Source organism: Magallana gigas, chromosome 6, assembly GCF_963853765.1.
Source record: "Magallana gigas chromosome 6, xbMagGiga1.1, whole genome shotgun sequence".
Taxonomy (NCBI): domain Eukaryota; kingdom Metazoa; phylum Mollusca; class Bivalvia; order Ostreida; family Ostreidae; genus Magallana; species Magallana gigas.
In genome coordinates this window covers 43,297,647-43,324,489 of record NC_088858.1, presented here as the reverse complement: position 1 = coordinate 43,324,489, position 26,843 = coordinate 43,297,647, and the positions used below count along the sequence as shown (strand labels likewise).

The 26,843-nt window shown below is 32.8% G+C and overlaps 3 protein-coding genes across 11 annotated transcripts in view; all 3 read left to right on the top strand.

Moving 5' to 3' along the window:
• The first annotated feature begins 344 nt into the window (after positions 1 to 344).
• LOC105326359 (protein starmaker) lies at positions 345 to 3,852 on the top strand. Of its 2 annotated transcripts, none has more exons than XM_066087114.1 (4): positions 345 to 475; positions 1,807 to 1,946; positions 2,048 to 2,159; positions 2,399 to 3,852. In XM_066087114.1, the coding sequence occupies exons 2-4, from the start codon at positions 1,852 to 1,854 to the stop codon at positions 3,086 to 3,088; spliced, it is 897 nt and encodes a 298-aa protein (XP_065943186.1). In that variant the 5' UTR covers positions 345 to 475; positions 1,807 to 1,851; the 3' UTR covers positions 3,089 to 3,852. The 2 variants fall into 2 exon arrangements, with proteins under 2 accessions (XP_065943186.1, XP_011424647.3); XM_011426345.4 differs by having other exon boundaries at positions 351 to 494.
• Positions 3,853 to 6,108: 2,256 nt separating this feature from the next.
• On the top strand, positions 6,109 to 8,678 carry LOC105326358 (uncharacterized). The gene is made up of 3 exons (XM_011426344.4): positions 6,109 to 6,262; positions 7,192 to 7,403; positions 7,529 to 8,678. Exons 2-3 carry the CDS (start codon positions 7,212 to 7,214, stop codon positions 7,829 to 7,831), a joined length of 495 nt encoding a protein of 164 aa, XP_011424646.3. The 5' UTR covers positions 6,109 to 6,262; positions 7,192 to 7,211; the 3' UTR covers positions 7,832 to 8,678.
• Positions 8,679 to 10,297: 1,619 nt separating this feature from the next.
• Positions 10,298 to 26,843, top strand: part of LOC105326357 (solute carrier family 23 member 1) — a 32,094-nt gene continuing 15,548 nt past the window's right edge. The window contains exon 1 of one of the 8 annotated variants that reach the window (XM_034469890.2): positions 10,298 to 10,350. In XM_034469890.2, the coding sequence (XP_034325781.2) occupies positions 10,313 to 10,350 (38 nt within the window). In that variant the 5' untranslated portion in view covers positions 10,298 to 10,312. Of the gene's footprint in view, positions 10,351 to 12,524; positions 12,688 to 14,893; positions 15,190 to 16,764; positions 16,883 to 18,404; positions 18,506 to 23,372; positions 23,397 to 24,000; positions 24,084 to 25,446; positions 25,556 to 26,843 lie in introns of those variants that run through there. The other 7 variants (XM_034469891.2, XM_011426340.4, XM_066087111.1 and 4 more) reach the window with 7 other exon arrangements.

Here is a 26,843-nt window from a genome sequence, read left to right as displayed (position 1 = left end):
TATATATATATATATATATATATATATATATATATATATATATATATATATATATATATATATATATATATATATATATATATATATATATATATACACACACACACATTTCAACTTCATCAACCTTTAATTTTGTATCAGAATATATTTGAATGAAAAATACAATAAAGCAACCCTACGTATTGCCCAAAAACATTCTAAATAAACAAAATTTAAAAAAAAACAACATACAGTTAAACAAACAAACATTCTTGAAAATAAACAATCAAACCACAGAACGTGTTAATCCGGAATATTACGTTTTGCGCGTCAGTATCTCTAAAATTCGTTAGAAGTGGTTTGTTTCCGCAATGTCTTCAGACGAAGAATTTTTCAGTTCTCTCAAGAAAAAGAGGAAAATAAGTGAAAGGAGTTGCAGTGATGTTGTAAGCAGCGAAGAGGACACCTCTTGTGATCAGCAGACACCAGAAACATCGTGCGCAAAACGTTCTGCGGTAACTGGAAAAATATACACAGTTAAATGCAGCAGATATATGCACAAATGTACAGCAGTCTGGTTTAAACACAATTTTAACCTATAACCTCTCTATATAGTGTAAACCTTACAGAATATTTCTAATTATACTTACTGCAACATTTTTGCACAAATATAGAAACACTGCAGGCACGGGTCTTCACTTTTCAGGCTTAAACTGTTAAAATGAAAATAGACATTTATCAAGGTTGTAAATATAAACTTTATTTTATTTTCTGTATGATGTAGGCCCTTTAATACATGTTATCTTTCATCACACTAAAATAATCTCACCAGGTATTTTTTCATTAGTATTTTTTTATATAGATATTTTCACATGTAGTATTTATATGTTATTACAACATGAACACTTTTCAGGCAAAAAAGGGCTCCAAGAAAAATGCATCTTTTGATATTGCAGAACTAGATATAATTTAAAATTATTTATATTAAGACACATTTCACATGGTAACCTTTTTCCTATCATGCAACAGATGACTAATATTATTCTGCAACCATATATTAAAACAGTAAAATGTTTTCTTTGGTGATTCAGATGCAGAGGTGAAGGTAGCATTGCACAAGAAATGCATAACTGCATTAGTCTTCTTTACCTATAAAGTTTTAAATTATGATCTCTATTTTTGGCTTAGAACTTGACAGATGACTGTGTCATTTTTGATGATCATTGAAAATACTTCACTAATAAAAGCATTGTACTTGTATATATTTAAACTTTAAAAGTAAAATTTAATAAAAAACATGACCATGCCCCCATTAAAAATTTGATATTTTAATACATGTAGTACCTACAATATGTAATTTTCCAAGCTCTTGAAGTTTTTATTTTTTTTTATTCACTACGTTAGATACAATATGGACATTCAGTATATCACTATTCATGATGGTACAAAATATTCCTTTATCAAAATTAACTCTGTATTAGAAGTCTAAACCAGAATGTATTGAATACTGATCAATACCTTGGCAGGCATGAATAATTATAGGATGTGGTTTCTTAACAGCTCTGAAAAAAAAACTTCTTCCTAGTTGAAAAATAAGGGAATAAATCCATTGTTATGAGTGCATGATAAATACTCTAAACATGTATTCTAAAAAGGCATTTTATAATATTTAAAGAATAGATAGTACTGTAAAGTAGGACTAATTACATGTGTAAGTTAGAAACCCATATTCAAAAAGGTAGATATAGTCTCCAAAAAACATTTTCAATTTATTTTTAAAATTTTGATGATAATTAAACATGGATTGTTTATGTTTTTCAACTGTAGCATTCAAGAAGTTCAGAGAGAATAAGAAACAAAAAAAAGTTTGCCATGCCTAAAAAGGATGACATCTGGAAAGACATTCCTTCGACAGAGAAGATAAAATCAATAACTCCACCGAAAAGCGTCAACGACTTCACCAAAGTGTAACTCAATATATATATTGATAAATGCTCCTCGTTGTTTTTTTTCCTATAAATGAGACATTAGGAAGTGATATTTAAATGGGAAACATTAATTATTTCAGAACAAATAGGTATAATGCTGATCGATATGAGATATTTGAAGATGGTTATTATGACAGTGATGACATTGATGAATTCATTAATGATGAAGAAGAGAGTGATGAAGAATCGGATGTATGTATTGTATATGTCGGTTTTCATAAATTATTGAAATAAATGTGTCATTACCATTGCAAGTTAATCTTTGATATGTTATTGATAATTCATTTTTAATTATACTTGAGATATTTTTTTATTAAATTAATTGAGATTTATTGCAATAAATATTTTCCTATCAAATCCTATCAACTGGATGTTCTAATTGCATAGGCACAATAATGATACACATGCGTGATAATTTTTTTTTTTTATAGGAAACACCACACCCAAGTCGAATTAAAGGATACAGAAGAAGATTACTTCCAAAGAACAGTGACTCTGATTCCGAAGAAAGTGATTCTTGTCAGCCATTACAGAATGATTCAGCTGATGAAGGAAGTTTAGGTAAAGGAAGTTCAAAGGTGACTGAAGACAATGGTTCAAGGTCAAATTCACCATTGTCTGGCTTGAAATTGAAGAAGACCAAGTATAAAAGCAATGTGATAGAATCTAGTGATTCTGACACAGAAGTGGAAGAAAATGACAATGACAACAAATCTCCCCAGAATGAGAGCTGTCACAACTTGGGTGCCACTGCAAATTCTAACAACAGTCCATCCAGTTCAATTGCATCAGTAGAGCAGCAATCAAATTCAGATGTTAAAGCATTTGAGCACACAGACTCAGGAGCAGAAGTGGTTATAACTGAGAGTGATGAGGAACTTTCTGTTTATTGTGCCTCTGTAGAGAAAGTTCAAGGCAGCATTGTTGTTTCCAGTGAATCAAGTGAAAGTGAAAGTAGTTCAGGGTGTGAAAGTGAGGCTGAGAGTGATGGCTCAGGAAGTGAAACAGAGGAGGAACTTCAAAAGCATGACAGAGCTTACAGACAAAGGCAGCAAAAACAGAAAAAATTCGAGGAATTTAAACAATTAAGAAAAAACAGACAGTTGTCATCGTCAAAATAGATACATGTATACATGTACCAGCAGACAGAGATATATTTGTAATGTATAATTATGAATTTTTTTGTTAGTATCAACATTGATCATCAGATATAAAAAAAATTCAAGTTCTCAAATTGTGTTCAAATACATGTATAATGGCAATATTGTATAATGGCAATATTAACCATGTTTATATTTGTTTTCTATTGATTAGTATTCATACGTGAAGCAGTACAGGTATTGAAGCACACTATGTTTTTGTTTATATTTGTTCAAACCTGCCTGTCTTATGACAAGCGCATGTTTTTTAATGAATTTGTTGATATATGTTTATACAAGTTTATTTATAAAACGAATTTAGATAGGTATTGATAATACATGTATTAGTATTGGGAGGATTCGCACCCCAGCATCACACTAAGTAGACAGACATAACCTTTATCCATCCATAGACAACAAAATGTAATTGAAAAAGGCTGTTGCTAAAGAGAAACTTGACCCTCTTGGGGTTATGCTATTTCCTATAACCGTTTGAAGAAGTAACACACTTAATATACGGTTTCGCCTATACAATATACTAGCGCTTTTGCAATTATCACACATTTTCAATATCATACAATATTAAGTTAGGCAAAGAAACGCAACATATATAACCATTCAGTCAGTTATCTTACACGACATCATTAAAAATCTTCAGGTGTTGTTAGGGATGTATAGGAAATTGTTTGCAATAAAATGTTGGATATTTGACTTTTGAGCCACTTTGATTAAACTTACGTTCTACAGGTATTGTGCATGTAGTACATGGTTACGTTGTATTAATTTTGTTTTAACGTGGTCTTCGTACTGAAAATGAGACACATGTTTCAGTTTGTGACTTTTCTAATACAACCATGTACATGTATATAGCCCCAGATATTGCAAAGACATCCTATTAAAGTGTATTATACATGGGCTAGTGGTGACGCGTAGGTCTTTTAAATTACATGAATCTAATCTGCTGTTTTCTTTCTCAAATTCCATTGTTTAATTCTGAGTATGAGCATACTAAATATAACAGATCTCTTCAATAACACTATACTCAGTTAATACTTAAATTCATTGAAATTTGCTGGAAGTTTTACATGTATCCCACTTCAGAATATCTACTGACTAATTACCCAAAGTTCTATTTATTCATATCTAGATGCAGGTTTCCTGAATTTATAACAAACCAGTGGTCACAGACATCATTATAAAATCAGTACACAGGTTTTGAAATGTGAGTGAAGGCGAAATAATGGGAAAAGGCGCTGTACCTTTCTTTATTTCATTGAAAGTTTTTTAGGCTTAGTGATAATATTTGAAAAAGTCACGAACATGGATGGATTTTAATTATTCTCTTCCTATAAATTTTTCGGGATTCTTTGTTTTAAATGATTATTATATATCACAGAACTTTGGAAACATTGAATTTAAAATTATCATTTTTAGCTTACCGAGACGAAGCCGGAGGAGCTTATGCTATACCCTCGGCGTCGGCGTCCGCACCTGGTTAAAGTTTTTGTTGCAGGTCCTGTATCTAAATTGTAACTTGTCCTATCTTCACCGGGTGTTGCTAAAACGCGGAACGGACCGGAAAATAGTACTATAACAAGCAGGTATTAGAACCATTTTAACAAGAGCTTGGACTTCGGGTACTAGTTGTGTCAATCGGCAGTGTGACGTAGGCCTGTCTATTTCATTGCTGGCCACTCAGTAATGGCTATTTGAAATCAATTAGATTTGTCTGGCTTTTGAGCGAAGGCTGCGTAATCGGTGTATATTTCGCTTGAAACCAGCGAAGCGTCATTTTAACTTGTTTTGACGCAAGAAATAGATATTTACATCCTACTGAAAGTCCAAGGCCTTGTTAAAATGGTTCTAACTTGCATAGTTGATCTAACTCTAATATATATGTAAATGAATGGCAGAGGTAGATGCAGAGCCTGATCTCCATTATCGAGGACGCTAAAAATATAGCTTAGTTATTACTGGTTCTAACTTCACCAAACTTGCATGGATGGTGTGTCTTATGATACTGATGCACTCGACAGGCTTGAATGCTGAATCTGAGCCATAGGTTTCGGATGCTGAATGAGGGAAAGTTTTTTGAAACAGGTCACATGTTTTAAAGATAAAAGCTTGCATAATTGATTTAACTGTAATATTCATGAATTAAAGAGGTAGCTTCAGATGCAGATCTCCATTATCAAGGATGCTAAAAAAAATCTCCCACCTCACTCAAACCTGCTCGATAGATGTGTTTGTTGTTAAGTGATATAACATGATTCCTATGATATAGTATTGCATGATATGAAAAACTTTTGTTTTATATGGTTCAATATAATAATATACATTATATTGTAAAAAGTTATATGATATGATATTGTATATTGTTATATTCAGTAGTATATTCTCGGTATATTACTCTATATAGACGAATAGTCAATAATTGTAATGTAATTTTTACGGTCGGCGGAATATCACCAGTGACCGTTTGATGCTGAGGATCCTTTGGATATGAACTTTGCACAAATTAAATCGTGAATTCTTTGTTGAGCTGAGAAAATCACGGCGATCTGTTTTTATAACTTTCGTAAATTTTGGTTTGTTTCTTCATATAACAAAACAAATGTTGACTTTTTCGGGCAACATTGATCGATATATTAGCCCCTTCGGGACGAAAATATTACAATATAATATCATATGTTACAATATGTACAATATTTTGTGATAGGATATAGTATCATAAAATACTTTGTTATATAATATATGTGGATGTAGGCTAGGCCTGTCCACTTCTCAAGAGATAAATACATATGATACAAAGAACGCCAAAAGTATACAAATGCCAAATAATAAAATGGCAATCATTGAAAAAAAATTGTTGTACTCGATGCTATTAAAAGTAGTATACTTACCAACTTTATCAAATTTAAAGATAATTTTTTACCTTTTAAAATATTCATTAATATTTATTTAGTTTCGGGGTCAACTTTTCCGGAACATTAGTTAGATTTGGTTTTGTAAAGTATGCTACTTTCTACTTTCGATTTTAGATTACTCATCGAAACAACAACAAACCATCAACCAAATGAAACGTGTTATAAAGTAAATGTTGCAATAGATGGATCGTTTTAAAAGTCACTAGTGTATTCTTTGAGTGGATGACAGGTAAGAAATGTGTATATCATTCACTAATATTGAAAAAGATATTCCTCCCGAAGTTCACAAGTTACTTAAATTACCAAGTTATTTTCATTATCAGAATATACATAACAGCTGCATAACGATAACGTGGGTTATCTTTTTGTGTTTTGTTCATACACACCTACACTGTACATACCATGATAGAATTATCGAAATATGTAGTATATAATTGCCGTAATGTATTGTTACAAGACTCCAATAGGACTAACAGCAGTTACAAATAATTTGAAGCTTTAGTTTCAAATAGTTTGTCATTGTTCAAGATTAAAGTGTTCAATATCGCACAAGTGTCACTTGAAACAGATGTTTCAAAAATATAATTCAATACATTGTTTCAGGGTCGATTACAGTTTTATAACTTTGAAGTTTGTGACTTCCAGTACACAACTACATTTAATAATGCTTAACGTTATATTAAATAGGGCCATGAAGAAATAAACAATTCAATACAAATGCAACAGATACAATATTAGTATACAATACAATTTCATGAACATAAGAGTCAATAAGGAATACTTCAGTTCAATATTTTTTGTTTATTTTATTTAAGTCAACTAACAAGTCAAGAAATTAAAGCAATATTGTCTTTAATTTGAGAAAAGATAACAAAAGTGAATCAATGTAAAACTAAATAAGGATAGATTGATGAATGAAAATTACTTGAATTAATTGGCATCTCAACTAAAGTTTATTTGAATCGGATAATAGTAAATGTATTATATTAAGACAAGTACTCAGTTCCAAGTATCAAATTTAATATGTAACAGTATGCATCTGACATATTTTTCTGACATCTGATAAAGATGATATCTTCTTCAAAATTTTTATGAATTCAAGAATGACATGAAGTGATGATATCATTTTGTTATTAACTGAATATTAATTGCTTTCAGAATAATTAGAATTTCTAAGCATGAACATCTTCCAAGCAGTTATTCGACCTTTTCAAACACAGACGTCTCAGACGGGCGTGACCAATCAGCAAACAGCAGGGGCATCCGACAGAGAGGAGGACGGGTTCCTGATGGTAGCTGAAACAGAGAGTGAAAGAACCACCGTGTATGCCAGTGATTTCACTGGAGATACCCCACCAGATTATAACCAGGTACTATGAGAAAGAGAGAGACAGACAGACAGTAGAGAGAGAGAGAAAGAGTAGAGAGAGAGAGATTCATTTTCCTTTTATCAGAAACATATAAAATAAAAGTAAATTTTTATTTTAAATGGTAGGTTGGACACCCAAAGTATCCTCTGCCGACCTACATGGACTATATGGAGAGGAGTGCCAGCCAAACTTTCCAGCAAGAATCTACTATGAGCTATAATACAATACCCCTATCTAGCCACACCGAGATCAGTGGAGTACCTTTTGACGTTGCTCCAGAGTTACAAGTTATCTTTGACATGCATCAATCAGTCTCAAATGGTTATTCTTCCATCCAAAGCAGTGATATTGATGCCTGTAGATTTACTTACGATTTTTCACTGGAAGAGAAAGTGCTACGTGATGCCCAGTCTTTAGAAATGAGATAGGCATGGCACTTTCTGAAGTGACAGTAGTGTGAAACTGTATCCTAAATATCATGTAGGTGAAATTCATATAGCAACCTATTTGATCGTTAGTTTCATGCAGTGTTATGCACAAGTGTAATGTTAACTAATGAAACACGTTTCACATTTTTTCTGTTACAAGTTTTGTTTATTTTTTTTATTTATTCATATTGGCAATGGCATATCACATATATCAGGTATTGGTACCTTTTTGTTATATTTAACTATTATGTAACTCCAGATATGTCTGTAAAAGTATTTCATTACATGTATTCATAATTAATATTATATCTGCTGAAACATGTTTATGGATTATTGCCTACTTCTGCGTGTATTTGATATGTTAACATATAGAATTCTGCCTGATTTGTTTTAGATCTAATATAAATATAACTATGTTTTCTATGCTATTGTGACATAGTGACATTTTAACAATTTTTGTGCCAAACAACATATGTTAGTTTCAAATTTCGAGAATTTTTGCATTGTTTAATGAGAATAGATATATTTCATATGTTGGAAATACATTTTTATACCTATATAGAACACAATTCATGCGTATTACTGGTGTGTATGTACTTGGATATCTGCCCCCTTTTTTGTATGTAAAGATGTTGCATTAAATAAAATTTTATTTTATTTTATTTATCAGAATTTCAACTGTGGATACTGAAATTAAGACACTTTGAGTAATCAGAATAAGATACGTAAATACTTTGCCACAAGTCTGTGACTCTGTGCATCATTCTGTAAGAAAGGAGAGGCACACACTTAGATGTAGATTTTAATCTTGATTTCAAATAAAGAAATAAATTGATTGATTATATAAGTATAGTACTGTATTATCCATAAGTGTATTTTCTTTGCTACTCATAAATCATCTGGGCTGCGTTTTACAAAAGAACTTACGACTTACGACCAAATTAATAAATGCTAATTAAAAACTAACTAATCAATATATCATTTTCATACCTGTAAAATATTATTATGGACATTAGAGTAGTTTCATAAATATGGTTATGTCTACGTTTTATTTCTTAAATATCATTCCATGAGACTGAAAAAATTTACGACTCTGTCGTAAGTTCTTTTGTAAAACGCAGCCCTGGTTTTACTTTTAGGATTTTAATTAAGCTAGGAGAAAACATTTTCCAAAGGCTTTGTGATCCTTGTTTCAAGACCATCCTCTCCCCCATTCACATGCACACACACACAAACACAACTCAGCATGCTGTCAACAGGCTGTTCTAGTGTACAATGTTCTCTGTTTTATTTAAGATGACAGTAAGTATTTAAATCTATAGTAAGATAATTTCCTGAACTTCAACAATAAAATAAAAACCCTATCTATTTCCTGTACTTCAATGGTATTTTTGCTAATACTATGTTACGGGAACTAGCCATCCATAAAAAGAAATATTTCAACATCATGTACCTATGACAATAACTTAGCATTAAGAACATATTTTGAAAAATTCTGTGTATGTACATATTAAAAAAATGTGTATTGGGGGGGGGGGGAGGGGGAGGGGGGTAATCCTGACTTGCTTTCTCCTTTAATTAGCTCATCTGAGTGGTAAGCCTTGGTGAGCTTTTCTGACCACCCCCTGAATCTTAACACCCCCCTCCACGCACGCACGCACGCACACACACACACACACATATTAAATGTATTATTTATATGTCACAGAGAGCAGCTAGCGAATAAGATGCGCCTATGGTACACATACACAATTTGAGTATACTATATAAGTATGTTTTTCTTCTTGAACACATAGGTGGATATAGCATTATTGTTAACATGATTGACAATATATTTTCTGCTAAATATTGTAAAAAAAAATAGAAATCCGTAAATCCTTAATACACCGCACCCATATTAGTAAAAATACATGTATGTACTGATAGAAACGAGCAATAAATACATGCTTTGTAAATTATGCTTCGTGTGAATAAAAGTGAAGTGTTTGCAGATTATTATTTACCTGATGAATATATACATGTTGCATACAATTTGATAAAGTTCGATAAAAGTGTGAAAAAGTGCATGCTCATAGGATCGACACGACACCCGAACGGTGAATATAGATCCTATCAATTTCAACGCATTAAGCTCTGACCTAGTTTTACTTAGTAATACCTTTATTGATATGTTTTAAAAGGATTATTTTCTGAAATAAAAGCAAGACTCTTGCTTTTAGAACATCGATTTTGAGTTACCATCTGCAAATATATCATACTTCATTCGTTAAGTATAATCTTTAATGATACTCGATGACAATCGCGAGGGTTTTTTAAAAATTATTATTTTATATATACATAGTATACCTCTATATGTAAAATAAAAAACCCCATGTTTTGAAATAAATGTGGGAGGATTCGATCGAATAAATCGGACATATATGAATAGGTAATGCGCCTATGTTGCAAAACGTGTAGTTTTGCCTCATTTACCTCAGAAATATGAGCCTTTATACTGATGAAATTCAAATCTTTGCATGGTAAGCTTTAAACCTTTTTCCTACATGTATTTGGAGGGGTCAGTTCCATTTTAGAGGGATAGTTGGTCGGGGCCATTTTTAGACTATATTAATCTCAATGAGAAGAAGAGCTAAAAATGGCGATTGAGCAAAATATTCAAATTTAAAAGCTGAAATATGTATTTGTAGTTTTTCTTTACTTTACAATAGTTTATAGCTATACAAATCATATCTTAAAGTTCACGGAAGATCTGATTGTTAACGATCTCCGATCTTCAGCAATGTTCAATAACTCTAAATTATCCGGATTTTTTTTTATTCGTACCATAGATTTGCCTTTTATAGACAAATTAGTCTTGGAGTGTTAGTGTTACAAAGAGTGGCTCCACGGAGACCTACTACGTAAAGGTATAAGGGTTCGAGCCATTCGTACAACCGGGTTTTTTTCTAATTTGATCTCAACTTGTATAGTAATTCCATTATATCAATTGTGGCCAAAATTGTAGTAACTTCAAAAATACATGGATACTATGAAATTTTTTTAAATTTTATTTCATTTACAAAGTTTGAAGGATAATTAGCATTTTTCTGATGAAAAAAATACTTTGTTCAGAGAGCCTCAATTTGATGACCCACCATCCTTTTTGTACTCCATGTTTTTTTTTTCCAAATTAGAAAAATTCAATAAATGTCGTAAACGTGAACTAAAAAGAAAAAAATGAACTGTATACCAAATTGTATAGCACATCATGCTCCAATTCTTTTAACCTGACGAACCCGTGTCAGATTTCCCCCAGAAAAATAATATGATTTTCCATGGGGGAATAAATCTTCATATTTCCCGAACGTTCATGCAATAAATGTATAATACAGCACTGTTATAGGACTGGCGACATCCAAAAATAAACATTCAATGCTTATACTTTTATTCATAATGTTTCCTTTGTAAAATTGGATCTCCAATGTGGCCCCACCCTACTCCACACGATTTTGCTTTGAAAGAATTTGAATCTTCATAATCTCACTAAAGTTACAACTTTTATTAGGCAAAATAATGGTGTTTATTTGTACGAAATATATGTGTATCGTTGCTTTAATGTCATCATGTATACGCTCATAGTCAGGAATATGAAACATATGAAACAAGCATGGAACAGCCATATTAACATGTTATTTACTTCGCTTCTTCGACTAAAAATATAGTGCCAGAAATTTTGTCGAGAAATATCTTTGTTTTATTAACGAATAGGTATGAAGAAATATACACTGAATGTAAATATTAAAAATTGAAAGTTACATATTTATTGGAATCTAGGGATGATGCAGGCTGTGATGTGGAAAAGGTAATGCATTATTCTCCATTAAAATGTACAAATGTAGTTGACTTGTATAAACCCCCTTTGTTTACAGTTTTAGATATTAACGATATATATTTGGTAAATGTTTCAGAATTCTTTTAAAGTACTGAGGTAGGCGATGTTACCCAAAGAACTCTTATTATAGAATCAAATGAGTAGATTGTAAAAAAATATACTTCACTACCTGACCTGGCTTGCTCTTCGTTCTCATTTCTGAACATGGTATCTCATTGTATACTATTATATATACTAGTATACAGTGTATATTTACATTGATGGATATTAATTGCAGTCGCGTCGGAAGCAAATTGAAAGGGTGGGGTGGGGATATACTTATCAGAAATCTTAACAAAAAAGGAGTATAGGTAATGGTTATGTATAATTTTACTAAAAAAGTGGGGGGGGGGGGCTAATTGAAAAAAAACCCCGAGTTTTAATAATATACATGTACTTTCAAAACATGCTTCATGCAAATAAATGTTAAATGCCGGCAAATTGGTTTACCCGCTGAATATGCATGTAGAGCATGCATGTACGTTGTAATTACTAAAGATCGATAAAATTAAGAGTTCATGCTCATGGGATTGACAAGACACTCGGACGGTGAGTGCAAACCCTATCAATTTCAACTTGTTAAGCTCTGACCTTTTTTTACTTACCTTTATTTAAATGTTTTAAAAGGATTATTTTCTGAAATACAAGAAAGACTCGGCATTTTTTCTTCAGAGATCAACTTGCAGGTACCAGATATAACATATACTTCAGTGACTACGTATAATCTTTAATGATAACTCGAAGACTATCGCGAGTTTTAAAAAAAGGATTATAATATACATGTTAAAGAAAAAGACAAGTTTTAAGATACACGTGGGAGGATTCGATCAAATAGTTTGAACATTCGTGATTGTGTAAAGTGCATCTGTTGTTAAAAGTGTAGTTTGCCTTAAATTACTCCCAGAAATATGAGCCTTTATACAGAGGATATTGAAATCTGTGAATGGTAAGACTTTAAAAAACATTTTTCTCTTTGTGGGATGGGTTGGTTCAATCTGTACTAGGACAAAACCTTAAAATCAGCCTAGAAATTGACTTTTCAGTGTTTTAAGGTAATTTCTCCAGTGTTGTTGCATGGTGTTTATCTTCAAATTAAATGTAAATTAATTGCAAAATGAACCGGATACAAGATTATATAGCGCGTCACGTCCTAGTTCGTTGGAACCAAATAATCCATGTAAAAATACTAATGTTTGTATTAAAAGTACGAAGGTGGACAGGCAACTGGACCCATACCCACACCCCAACCCCTTTAACTAGATACCAATTTTCGTGTCTAAGTGATGTGGGTGAGATTTTTATTCATCTCAGAAATACGACTACCCCTCCCCCTAAACAAAAACTAAAAAAAACAACACAAAAACCCCACAAAAACACTGTGTCTTATAATTTAATACGTGAAGAAGTCCTCTCGAATTGCTCCATGTACATTTATGTATTTATATACTAGTATATGATTTACATTCTTAGTATTTTCGATGAAAACCCGTTTGCATTTATAGATGTATATTGACGATCTAACCAAATTAAAGCTATCATGAATATAAATATTCCTCGAAATTTTACAACCTGATTTTAAACGTATTACTTTAAAAATTGAATGCTTTAGTTACGAAGATTATTCGGGTATCTAATTACATGTATGAATAAAGTTAACACTGCCAAAATAATACTTTATTCATGCCTTAAATGTTTCTTCTTAATAGATTATAGGTATATCGTGCTCGTTTAATAAATAAATATAATCATTTGATGAAGCTTTTCCGTTCTGTTATAATTTGAACTTGAATCCCAGCGCTTAATTTAATATGATGTTAAGCTTGAACATTCTCACTAAAAACCCCTCAAAACAACATGCCAGTTTAGGAATAACCTATGCATTTGTTGTTTTAAATACGGTGTATTCCCTGTCGACAATTTACGGTTGCAAGTATGTCATGTCAAATAAATTGAAATAGATGAACGCATGCATGTTCGTACCTACCTAGATTATGCATGTTTGACAAACATCGCTATGCTTATATTGTATCAACATAGGCCAGTACATGTATATTTCAAATTCAGCATAATGGTCTTAAGTAAGGACTTGCAATCATGCCGTTGTGTCACTTTGTCTCTCATTTGCTTGTTTATTGCACAATCAATAAACACAACTGCAGCAAACATGACAAATTCACTCCTACAGTAAAGTCCAGTTATCGGATAAAACTAATATTTCTTTACGGTTATAACACTTTCCCAAAATCTTCAAAATCCTAATCCGGGGTGGGGGGGGGGGGGGGGGGGGCTGGCGTAGTATACAACTTTAATTATTTCAATCCTAATTTCCTTATTTTCATATCAATTTTTTACATCCTCCAAAAAAGTGGGGGGGGGGGGGCCAACTCCATGATAGTTCAATTTTTTATATGTAAATTTTAAAAAATTAGTTGCTGCGAGAAAAAGTGGGAAAGTGGGGGGGGGGGGGGGGGGGGGGCTGATGCTACGTGCCTGTGTTAAATAATATTGTCATAGCGTAAATATACAGGCACATTACATCTTTCTTGTTCGGTGTAAGGCCAGATCCACACCCATATCGTGACAAGCTAACCAAACCAAAACAAACCAAACATTCTGTAATTCAAAAATTACATGTTAATGTAAATGGCTTTCAAAATTCTGGTATATTTATTCGACTCGTCATTCCCTCGCCTACATTTTTTATTTAATAAATGCTGAAATATTTAAAGTATAATAAACTTCATACATATTTGTCATCTGTGGAAAATATATATTTCTGACAGCTCCTAAATTAGATGTTTCCAAATACAGTTCCTGTAAATGTTGCCCCGTTGCTTTTAATAGCATGCATACTACGTTCTAATTTATGAATGTATTATTTACTGTTAAGATATGCTACTGTAAATACTTTATCAAAATATAGCACCAGGGTCTGAAAAAAATCGGATGGATCGTTCATCCAAATTTTTTAAATGGGTCGTCCATCCGAATTTTTTCAGACCGGGAGATACAGATCTACAGCTATAAAAAAGCAGCTAATTCAGCCGAACGCGTGTGTTATAAACCTGGGCTCATTTATTTTCCGTAAATCCCACTGAATCCCCAATGCTCTTGATTTATGATTTCTTTTCCCATCGAGAGCCCCGGAGTTATTTTTACATAATGAAAGCTGTCCAATACATGCTTTCGTATTTACGATGACTGTGTAGACGTAACTGAAACTGATTTTAAACGCTGAAAAATAATTGTTAGGGTTGAAACAAGACTACATAGATTGTTTCATCATTACTGGGTCCTGATCGGCATTAATTCTCGTACGGATATTATTATAAACACTTTGAAAACATGAACCGGCTGTAAAGCCGCGGTGACCACAACAAGACAGATTCTTGAGCCTTTTAACATTCAAAGACTGGACTGTTGATTAAAGTCAGTGGTATTTGTTCAGGTAAGAAGTACTAAATCTAACTTTAGATTTGTGGTGTATGTATTGTTTAAAGAATTATATAAAAATATCGGGATGGGGAGTTTACATAACAATTGTAGCGCACGTGTGAAAGAAGACTAGAGGAAGGGATGTTTTTATTGATTGGTGACTACACAGACCGTTTTATGGTCTGACGGTCGCTATACGGACACTGTCTGACCTTTACTTCCACAATACATGTCCAATATTGTTAAAGCCACGCTGAAACATTTTCAATTTCCTGTCTTTAAAACAAAGTTATGGAACATGCTTTAAGGGGCACTCAAAAGGGACCATTTAATACTACGATAGTTATAATAAAATTCGATTCTCGCAATATATGATTATAGAGACGATCATTGTAGTGAAACATTTGTGGTGGTTAAAAAAAAAACCCCACACAAACCAATATCCGCTCGATCAATATATGTGTTAATATAAATTTTCTAAATGATGGTTGTGTTTTAAACCAACCCCATGTCTTTATTGATGAATTATTGATGAGAACCTCTCTCTCTCTCTCTCTCTCTCTCTCTCTCTCTCTTATTTTTCTGGTCAAAAAGTATTCGTCATATGTGGCCCAACCGTAAGAGAGAGGTAGTCGGCCTAGGTTACTGTGTTAAAAGCCTGACCTGGAAGGAATACTGTACATGTACAGGACGGATAACTTTCTAATGTTTACATTGCTGTCTGAAAAATTTCAAATTTATTGCATGACAGTCATTATTAATGCGATTAATTTATAACATAACTGCAATGTTGTTGAATCGGGTATTTCAATACGTGAAATACCTAGGAATAATTGTATATGGTCTTAAAATGTTTGATTTAACCCCCATGACTGCAGTGAGCAAATGATACTGGTAGCTTATTAAAATATCATGCCTTCACTGCGTGTTTTTGGTCACTGTAAATCAATATTTCACCTTTTCTGACATGGTCTACACATGTGTATAATTCAGTGCAATACAATTACTCGAATTCCCGAAATTTAAAATAAAAAAAAAAATAGAAAGATTTGCAGTCGATGTTGATAATATATTTATTGGCGCCATATTTCTTTTCACACTGAAAAGGGCTACTGAAATTAAATCACACAAACGATATAAAATAAATGTGAAGTGAATTACTATGTACATAATTATGTAAATGTTTTGGTCTCTAACGAGATCGACTAAAAAATAATAGTAAAAAATTAAAGAATAATGACATAAAATGACAAACAAACAAAATGCCCACATTAATATGCCCTGTTTCTTGAATAATTGTAGATATTAAACATTAAAAAAATTGATTTTGAAAAATTTGACTTCAATTCATGTCTAAGTATTTTTGATGGTCGGTATGAACTCTTATTCTAGTGGTTGGAAGTCCAAGAAACATGCTTAACATGTGTATGTATTAACGTCACTAAAAACTGACCAACTCGCAAGACCAAATTTTAAATGGACAGAGCACCCTGGGGCCAAGGTTTTTTTTCCTTTCACAATGAACGGGTATATCAGTTAAAAAGACTTTCGATTTAGTTTTTTTTTATATGACAGCAAGAGTTCATTGGTTCATTGAGCAACCCCTGTTGTAATATAAATACCGGTAGTACAACATTGAAAAAAAAATGAATGGATCGGTCTCAGGTGTAGCAAGTTCAAGTTTAATCAGGTCAACAATAGTAAGGGTAAGGATTTAGAACATTGAATTTTCTCAGAGAGAGAGAGAGAGAGAGAGAGAGAGAGAGAGAGAGAAAGAGAGAGAGAGAGTCTTCTATTAGCATTTTATTCTTCTAGACATACGTTATGAAATTTTGAATTGATTCGATTACTGCTGTCATCGGTGGAGGGGAGGGGGATGGGGTGCCCCCCCCCCCACATTTGTTCTCACAACAGATATTCTTAAATTTACATATAGAAAATTGAAATTTGAAAGAGTTGGACCCAATTTTTTTAAAGTATGTAAAAATTAGAGGGTGAAAAGTTTTAGGTATTAATAGCACACGCACCCCCCTTTCTTTCCACCCCAAGGATTTGGATTTCGCCCCCCCCCCCCTTAAAAAACGATGCTATGAGCCCAATCAAACTACTTTACATAACTACAAGCGCCTGACGTTATGGATTTTTCTCACATTAAAAATTAATACCCTATATCTAATATATTACTATATTAGATGTAGGGTATTTATTTTTATTATGAGAAAAATACATAACCAAAATAAATACTCTTTATTTAAAACTATGAACGTGGACAACTTATAATTGACGACAATAGAGTTTTAAGTCATGTAAAGAATTCATTGAGCGTATTCATAATTAAACTTACATCACAATGTGGGGGATTTACAAGTTCTTCGAGATTTGGATATACACTTATACAAATAAAAAGATTGATGATATGGAGAAGCCAAATTTGCTGTCTCAAAAATAATAAGATATTAGGTGGGGTTTTTTTCCTTAAACATCAAAAATATACATGTACTGTATAGATAATATTACATGGTTATTTTCGCTCCGTGTTATTTTTGCCCGCCCTCACTTGCAAACGGTTTCACCCCAGACATAGTTGTGTTAAAAGAAAATTAATCTGAGATATTTGAATTCGCCCGCTGACAACGAGGGCGAAAGGAGCAAAAATAAATCGGGGGCGAATATTTCCCAGTATACAGTTTATAATTACCATTTTTTGTGTTTTAACACTCCTTTCAAAGGTTCTATACGTAACGTAATGCTTACGTTGTGCAGATACTAGCATGCATTTAGAAACGTCAGGAAAATAATAATATCTCATATGCCATATTCATCTTCTAAAAACAGCGATTTTGATTTATTTTAAAATAATGACAATTACAATGACAGAGTTTCATTACGTCGATTTATATTGTTAAAAACGCAAGTCCATATTCAGTGAGTTCAAGGAAATTATTTTAAACATCTCACATGTAACAGTCGAGAAACCCGTGAATATACCAGGTATAATGACTTTAATGTGTCCGACCTCAGGCCCTTGGGCCATTATTTGGAATTAAGATAAAACAAAATCAGCTCGTTTTAGTTGTTAGGCCTTGCAAGAAGCGTGTTGACTAATGTTGAAAATTTAAAAAAAAAAGGGAAGTTTGTTGTTAAACACCGTTGTAGTGTTATGAGTTATCAATGTAACATCTGACATTTTCGGTATGAAGAAGTAGTTAGTGAACTTGTGTATATATATGATTTATTGTATATTTGATACGACTGCAATGAACAACTGTTTGCTTTACTCTTCAGATCAGCGAACGCTACTCTTGTAGGATTATACTGAGCATTGACAGGCTAGTATTTATTTTTTGTAGAGGTACTCAGTTTTTTTGAGAGATTTTGAAATACAGCACCAAGTTCTTGTTTGGATATGGCTATTGAAGCGGTCATTGACCTGATTGTGTCGATACTCTCACCTCACGATTTATATAGATAAACGCTGCGAATAATTTATTTGGGGGAGGGGACACATAACGATGAAAGATGGCGAATTTTATTGAATTTCAATATAAAGAGTTTTAAAAGTTGTTTGTATGTCACAGGGTTCAGACAAAAGATTGTTTTCATTAATGGACTGTTGATTCTCTCTGCGCTGGTAATTCGAACACCACGGTATTTTGTGCGAGTATCGCTTTATGGATTTGGTATTCCCCGTCCACGCCTGGTCGCATGTTCGTTGGCTTTTGATAATATCAAATGGGAGCAATTTATAACAGTCTGCCTATGCCTCAAATTGACCATACCAATTGACATGCTTAAGATCAATATGAAATTCTGCAATAAAACTATAGGTTCTCAACTATTGGAATTAGAACCATTTTAACAAGAGCTTGGACTTTGGGTAGTTGTGTCAAGATGTCTGTTTATTTCATTGCTGGCCACTCAGCCATGGCTCTTTGTGTATATTTCTCTAGAAACCGGTGTCATTTTTAACTTGTTTTGACGCAAAAAATAGCTAGTTACGTCCTACCGATAGTCCAAGGTCTTGTTAAAATGGTTCTACATTTCAATCAAAGCACATGCACTTATTGTAAACAATATTTTTTAATAGAAAATATATTATAGTACATTGATGCGCAGCAGGTTGAAATGTATTACAATTACAATAGGATTCGGAAACAAGTTGTGAAACTTACACTAATCCGTTGCCTTTAAAGGGGCAAGGTCAATTTTTGTCAAAAATTAATTTTCCGTTTTTCGTGTTTACAGTGCTTCAAAAAGGCATCTATAATAGTCAACTTAAATTTTAGTGTCAGTGGTCGAGTTATAATCGAGATACAGAGCCCACAATTCTTTGTGTTTACAGTTTTGAACGATTGAATATTACTATAGCCATTGATTGGCTCATCTACAACATGTTTGAAAATTTACACTTGTTAATAAATAGTCCTATTCGGGCTCGGTAACATAAAATGTCCACACCCATTAGGTAATAGGGGTGCGGTGAAGTGAAGGTTGAAAGTATGAGCATCTATAGGTACAGGATCTTTTTAATGAGCGCCCATATAGTTGAAGTCGGCGGTCATAAATGCTGAAGCTGTAGAATGCGCGTTGTTGAGAAGAAAATACATGTAAACAAAAGTAAAAAACAATTAGATATGTGTGCACATTCTTAAAAATAAAAGATATTGCATGGGAGAGGTATTGGAGTATAGTGGGGGAGTTAATGTTTTAGCATAGACTCATAAGAAATAATGAAAATCAATTTGAACTAGTTGATTTAAATAAACAGACAGTAGTAAATACTTGCATTTTATGTATCAAGAAATGAATGCATAATATATACAGTCATATTGTTCTTCTCAACAACAATGGATTTAACTTACATGTACCTGCATAACATTAATGATGCATTGATTTAGAGCACGTACATAGTCATATTGTTAGAAGTGAAGAACGAAAGTGAAAACACTTTTAACATGCACTTATGTACATCCTAGCAGAGATAAAGATGCTAATTAATTTATTTATAATAGCTCACGCCTCGAGGGCCAGTCATAAAAACGCGTCCAAACAGCGTTTGTTGGAGGAGCGTGTGATTTGATCGATGTTGCTTCAGTTGTAATTTTAGCTCACTTGAACTGATGTTCTAATGGGCCATTTTGATTGCCTGTCTTGCTTCGCGTCTATCCGTCTTCTATTAGCTATTATAAACTTTGTGCGACCACTCACTACATACTCGGCCAATTTCTTCAGAACAAGCGAGTGATATTAAAATTTTAAGTAACTTTTTTAATTAAACGTTGAAATAGCCTAACTTGATCGTCAACATTTAATTGAAATTGATAAAAGTCAAGATCTAGTAAATGAGAGGTACCTACAGGTTTATAAAATTTAAGATATAAATTCTTTCAGTGCTGTTTCATAACAATAGCTTTGTTTGATAGGGTGTACCGGGGCTAAAAGATTTGGTAAACACAATGAAAAATCATGTTTAAAACTGTCTTTTTCAATGAATTATGAAGGAAATATGGAACAAATTTCTGAGTTTTGTCTATTTTTGATTAATAAAATATCTCTAGAATACTTTCAGTCTCTCCAAAAACGGAATTAAACAAGCTCTTGACCGCCTCTTTAAAATGATGTAAAATTGATATTGGGGTTTCTTTTCCCATGTTTTAATCAAAGTACTGAAGTACTGGCGGGAGTTGATTTTATCGATTATTATTAATTCTAAAATCAACGATATGTTATTTTGCATGGCAAGTAGTTTCTAATCTGTATTTGAATTACGCACATTTTTATAATATGAATTCTCGAACTTTTCCGACAAGAATTTCGAGAAAACCCCATTTGAATCATGTTGTGTAATATTTAAAGATAGAATTAATTCCATCAAACTATGTATCAGTAATCGAAATATTTCTAAAAATTGTACACATGTCTGGATCCAAGCAATATTGAACTCTAGTCTCGTTCAACCAGACGCTCAACTGTCTCTGTTAATCTCCAACTACCAAGAGAGACTCTCTGTTTGTCTGAGGTTTACGGATACAGCCGAGCATCTGATTGAACGAGACTAAATTGAACTCTGGCGTAGGAATACATACGACTACAAAAATATCTAAATTATTCTTACTATTTAAAATCTGACTATTTTGAAGGTATTTATAAATACGTTTCCTTGAAAATTAATGGTTCAGCATACAGTAAACCGAATTTATCTGTTATTTTCAAGATCTAAGTCTTGTCAGCGGTGATGCTTTGTGCTTAGGTCCAAACACTGTTTCACTTTCGGTTTGCCAGAGTAACTGCATAGGAGAGTTGATTAAAATCAACTCCAAAAAATAGATTGAAAGTGGCTTATTTTAAATAATGGTGTTGGATCAACATTTAAAAATCAACGCTGAGATAGTGTTGAAAACTGGTTGTCGATGTCGTCGCCTAACACCAACCTTGAATAGGACTAGCTCCCGTCAAAAACTAGTCAATTAAGTATTTTTAATGATGATATTTTAAAATCTAATAATAAAAATCTTCTTCTCAATAGATAATAATCTCAAACACTTACATACGATAAATTGTAAAGACTACTTTCAAGTGTTTGAAAATAATGATCCGTTGGGCATCATAATGGATCCTGAGTTGGGGTTAAACGTGCTTTGAACTTAAGCCACTATTTTCGTAGAACTGGAAAATTAATGAAAGTATAAAGAAAAAAAACATACTTGTACATGTGTGAAAAACGGTATCTTTGATCTAATGAAATACTGCTTTTAATTACATTTTTTTTTAGTTTTGAAATGCACATCATATATTGTGAAGCTACACAGTAGGCTGCTGCTCATGTGAACGCTGTATCCCACGGGCCTCTCTCTCTCTATACATGTAGCGAAATCCGATATAAATAATGTGTTGTGGATGAATATACTGGAGAAAGGGTTGATAATGATCAATTCTTCACATGGAGGATGCACAAGGGTGAATGACAGTACAATGTAAATGTCATATGGTCGGGTGTATATATATATAGATAATATCAAATCAAGTTCAAGTTATTTATTTCCGTAAGATAATTGTCTCATAGATTTACATAATAATAACATGTAACATAGGTACATGAAAAGTACATAGTTCATAGATGGACAGAGGATAGTATATTAATTATAGTAGGTAAATATTTGTTTCATATTGACATTTACATGTAGTAACTACACACTTTATATAGTTTTTTTTAGTACTGAGCTCCAAGTTTATTTGCAAAATACAGATATTTCCATAAATTGTTTATTTCTTTCGTTTTTGTACTACAAAACAATTGAATTAATTTGAATACTCTTGTTCTGCTGGAATAGTATATTAATTAATAGATTTATATCTTAAATTGAACGCAAAATAAACATATCAATACAAACTGATTCTCATCTTCAATCTCATTGCGATTACATAAATTACATTTCCTATTACTTCTTGGTAAATTGTCATATCTTCCTGTTTTAATTTTTAAATCATGTGAAGACAGTTTTTAATGTGTAATTCAGTGGAGAAAACGATGCAGTCATCTCCCCATGACTAACAATAACTAATGTACCACTTTAAATGAATTTAAAAGCTTCGAGCTGACTACTTATAATTGATCCCATCCCCACTCCAACCCGCCTCAATCACACACGAATTGAGAATTTCAGCTTTGGCGAATTTAAGGAACAAGGAGTCATTCTTTGAGTATTATGAGGAGATAGTAGGGGCGTGATCAAATGATAGGTTTGATCACGCCCCGACCGAAATTATCAGTCCTCATGTTTTGTGTTTTGTTTTGTAAGATGTATTTACCGTAGGTTCTGGTCCCATCCATCAGGGGCTGGGGACTTGGGTGGTGTGAAATGACCTCTTTTTCTGTGGGGTACGGGGAGGCGCTGTCTACAATGAAGAATAAGATCATTGTCGTATTAATTACACAAGTGTGTATATACAATGCCCTGTGTGTATTGAGTGTTCTACATGATTCAGAGTGATGGAGATAAATTAGAGACGGACATGCAGTATGGACATAGTATCATACAGAGGTCACAAGAAATAGGGCATGGAGTTCCGGGTTTATTTGCACTGTTAGCTGACAAATTAATTTCCCGTCATAAATAACACTTTAAGCTATGGTGAATTAAATTTCATTAAATTGCAGTTACTGTATGGAATTTATAATAGTTAAAGGCACATTCACACAGAGAGCCCGTGCAATCAAAGGTTGGTGGCCTTATGTATAGAGAATGTTTTGCGCAGAACGATAAAAAATAAGAGCATTTCATTAAATGCTCCCAGAGCTTCCAATGGTCCTGTTCTACACATAGATCAACATTTAGAACATAAAATTGTTATTTACAACTCATATATTTCTTTGATCACATCCACCCACCCACATATATAATCAACTGTGATGAATCTACGAATACAGAAATTTTTACTGCTCTTTCTTTGGACTTTTAATGACTGTATACACATATGCTAGTGAAAATATACGCATATGTAGATATTCATGTTTTCTGAGAAGTAAGAAATCATTTTTTTTCAGTAACTGCAATTTGAGAACTGTAATCAATAAATGTTATGTTGTACTGTGTTTACAGTCAATGATTTTTAATAAGTCCCATAAGTTAGAAAACTGAAATAAGTACAAAAAGTTGACAAATATTTGTATTTTACAAGCTGAAATTATGAAGAAAAATGATTTTCCTGGTAAAGAAAGAGAGAATGTGGGTCACGCAAAGACCCTCCCGCTGTGAGATTATGCCATCCATGGATATTTTGTTTCATAGTAACTAGATGTTACAACGTGTCAAGAGATTTTGATCAACAAACTAAATAAACTACAGGTGTAGCGGAGAACTTTACGCTGTTGCCATGTGGTGGTAAATAAATGCGTGTTCAAGATAGGTATGTTTTGTCATCTGAAATCTATTTTTTTAAAGCGTTAAATCTTGTTTCTCACCATTATTGGTTCAATATATAAAAAATAAAGTGCTTTCTTTAGTGATTTATGCAGGATATGAAGATGGCGACATTGCAGAAAAAATACATAACCCGCAATGATCGCTACCTTCATAGCCCGCATTAATAATCAAAGAAATCATTTTATTGTTTATATTTGCATCTTTCTTTTAACAATGTAATAAATTGATTGTAAAAATTAAGTAAAATTCACTAAATTACTGTTAATGTACATCAGTCCGTTAGCTAAAAGAAACAGCCAAATCGTCTCCTATGGAAATATCATCATGATTATTTCGTGCAGTCCGTCTTAGGTCGCTGCAGGTTTCGACCAATCGATTGACGGGGCGTGTAGATTCTATAGAGCTATAAATTAACTATAAGTTACCGTAAGAAACAGAGGGAATCATACTCGGTAGATGTAAATATAATATTGTAATATAATGGGACCGTAATTCTGCACATGTTACGGCCTACTAAATCAATCTGCATTTTCAAAAACAATATCGACCGTTTGTTTCATTGTAACACGATGGCAATTTCATTCATAATTTGAGGTGGATTACGAGACAAGTCAGGCAGATTTTATTTTTGATTTTTACAAATTCATAGGCATTACATATTTTCATAATTAAGCTGTGTTTTGAAATGAGAGATATATTTAAATAGGTATAAGCACGTGCGTTCTAAGCGTGTCCCTCTGACATTTTTAAATTTTTTAAAAATGATATTGATAAAGAAAAAAAATCGAAAACGAGAATATTTCAGCCAATTAAAAGGCTTTGTAATCCGCTACCTTACCTGTAGAGCTGCGTGTAGTCATGCCTCGTTATGGTATACATTCTTTAGTGTTATAGAATAAAATACGAAGTTCGCATAGTTGTGATTTCTCGTCAATTATATAAATTTCAAATCGATGAGTTAGATCCGAATGTGTTACTTCATCGTCGTAAACCACGGCCAATATGCCGATCCTTTTCATCTCAGAGAGAGAGAGAGAGAGAGAGAGAGAGAGAGAGAGAGAGAGAGAGAGAGAGAGAGAGAGACCCCGCGTTGTGGCTTTAGACGATGATGTTACGGATGAAATTGAAAAATGAGAATATCTTAAAAGTCGAATTAATTTCCTATGAATGAAAGGAATTCTGATTTTATTTTTAAGCAAAAGAGCAATTTTTTGCTGACAATTTTACGTGGAGATATTTTTAGATAAAATCATTTCATGATTTTACTTGAAAATTGCATGTTCTAAAACTTGCACTCATGTAATGAATTATTCCATTTAAACCTTTTACTATTTAAAGATCTTTAATGTGAATAATCATATATATTATGCGTGAAAAATATAAAGGAAAGGATTTTAGTGTCAGAAACTCAACTCAGCAATCAAGAGATTAATAAGAAAACCGCAATTTACACAGGTTTGTGATCTAAATAATAATTATTTTGATTAAGAATAAAATTTATTTACGCTTACGATACTAATCTATGGCATTTTGTTTATTCTTAAATTAAAAAAATGACTGTCTAGATTTAACTTATTGTAATACTCAGTAATAAGTAAAAACCAATGGTAGATTCTACTGGGACTGACATTGCAGTGTAGTTCATTCTGTTAGTCCGTCTTTTTGATTTGTCTCGTATTATCTGTCTATTTGTCTGTCTGTCTCTTAATTCAGATAAAATTATTTGCTTATGCTTAATACAACCATTTTAACAAGAGCTTGGACTTTGGGTAGTTGTGTCAAACAGCTATGTGACGTAGGCCTGTCTATTTCATCGTTGGCCACTCAGCCATGGCTCTTTGAAATCAACAAGATTTGTCTGGCTTTTGAGCTAAGACTACGCAATCGGTGTATATTTTGCTTGAAACAGCGTCATTTTGAACTTGTTTTGACACAAGAAATAGATAGCTATGTCCTACTGAAAGTCCAATGTCTTGTTAAAAGGGTTCTAGTTTAATGAATGTATCTAGTCCATTACATGCCTGTGGCTTATTACGCTTGTCATGTGTATTGTCAGAAAAACATTTGTCTGCATGGTCCACCTCTGTCCGATGAAGATGGGTTTTTTGGTATACAATTTGACATTTTCACTTTTTAATCGGGTTTCCAAGGAAAAATTCCGATATTGAAATGGTAAAATGGCGGGCGGTTGGGCGGGCGGCAGGCGGCTGCCAAAAGGGTAAACCCCTTATGGTACGGATAACTCCTCCTACTGTTTTTAAGCTTAAGATAGATGGGAAGTTGTTAATTGTTTGCTGATCAATTGTACATTTATCAGAGATTTGCATAGTACTTGGATTTTGGTTTTTGATAATTTATGAAAAAAATACCAGCTGATTAACTAACTAAAGTTGTTATTTCTCATAATTGTAATATTACATACATGTATAGAGTACCCCTATTGTACGGATATCTGATCCTTAAGGTTTCAAGTTGGGAAGTTGTTGTTTTGAAGATCACTTGTATATATAACAGAGATGTGCATACTACTTGAATTTTGATTTTTGATGATTTATGAAAAATGCACAACTGATCTACAAAACAAAAACTTCCTAACCTGAAAACTGTAGGAGAAGTTATTCAAACAATAGGGATATCCAATATTTTGCCCAAAAAACAGCAAAGTTCAACTGCTAGTATTTATCAAATATCAAGGCCATGTTGAATAATGAATGTTCAATGTTTCAAGTCATATGTTAAGATC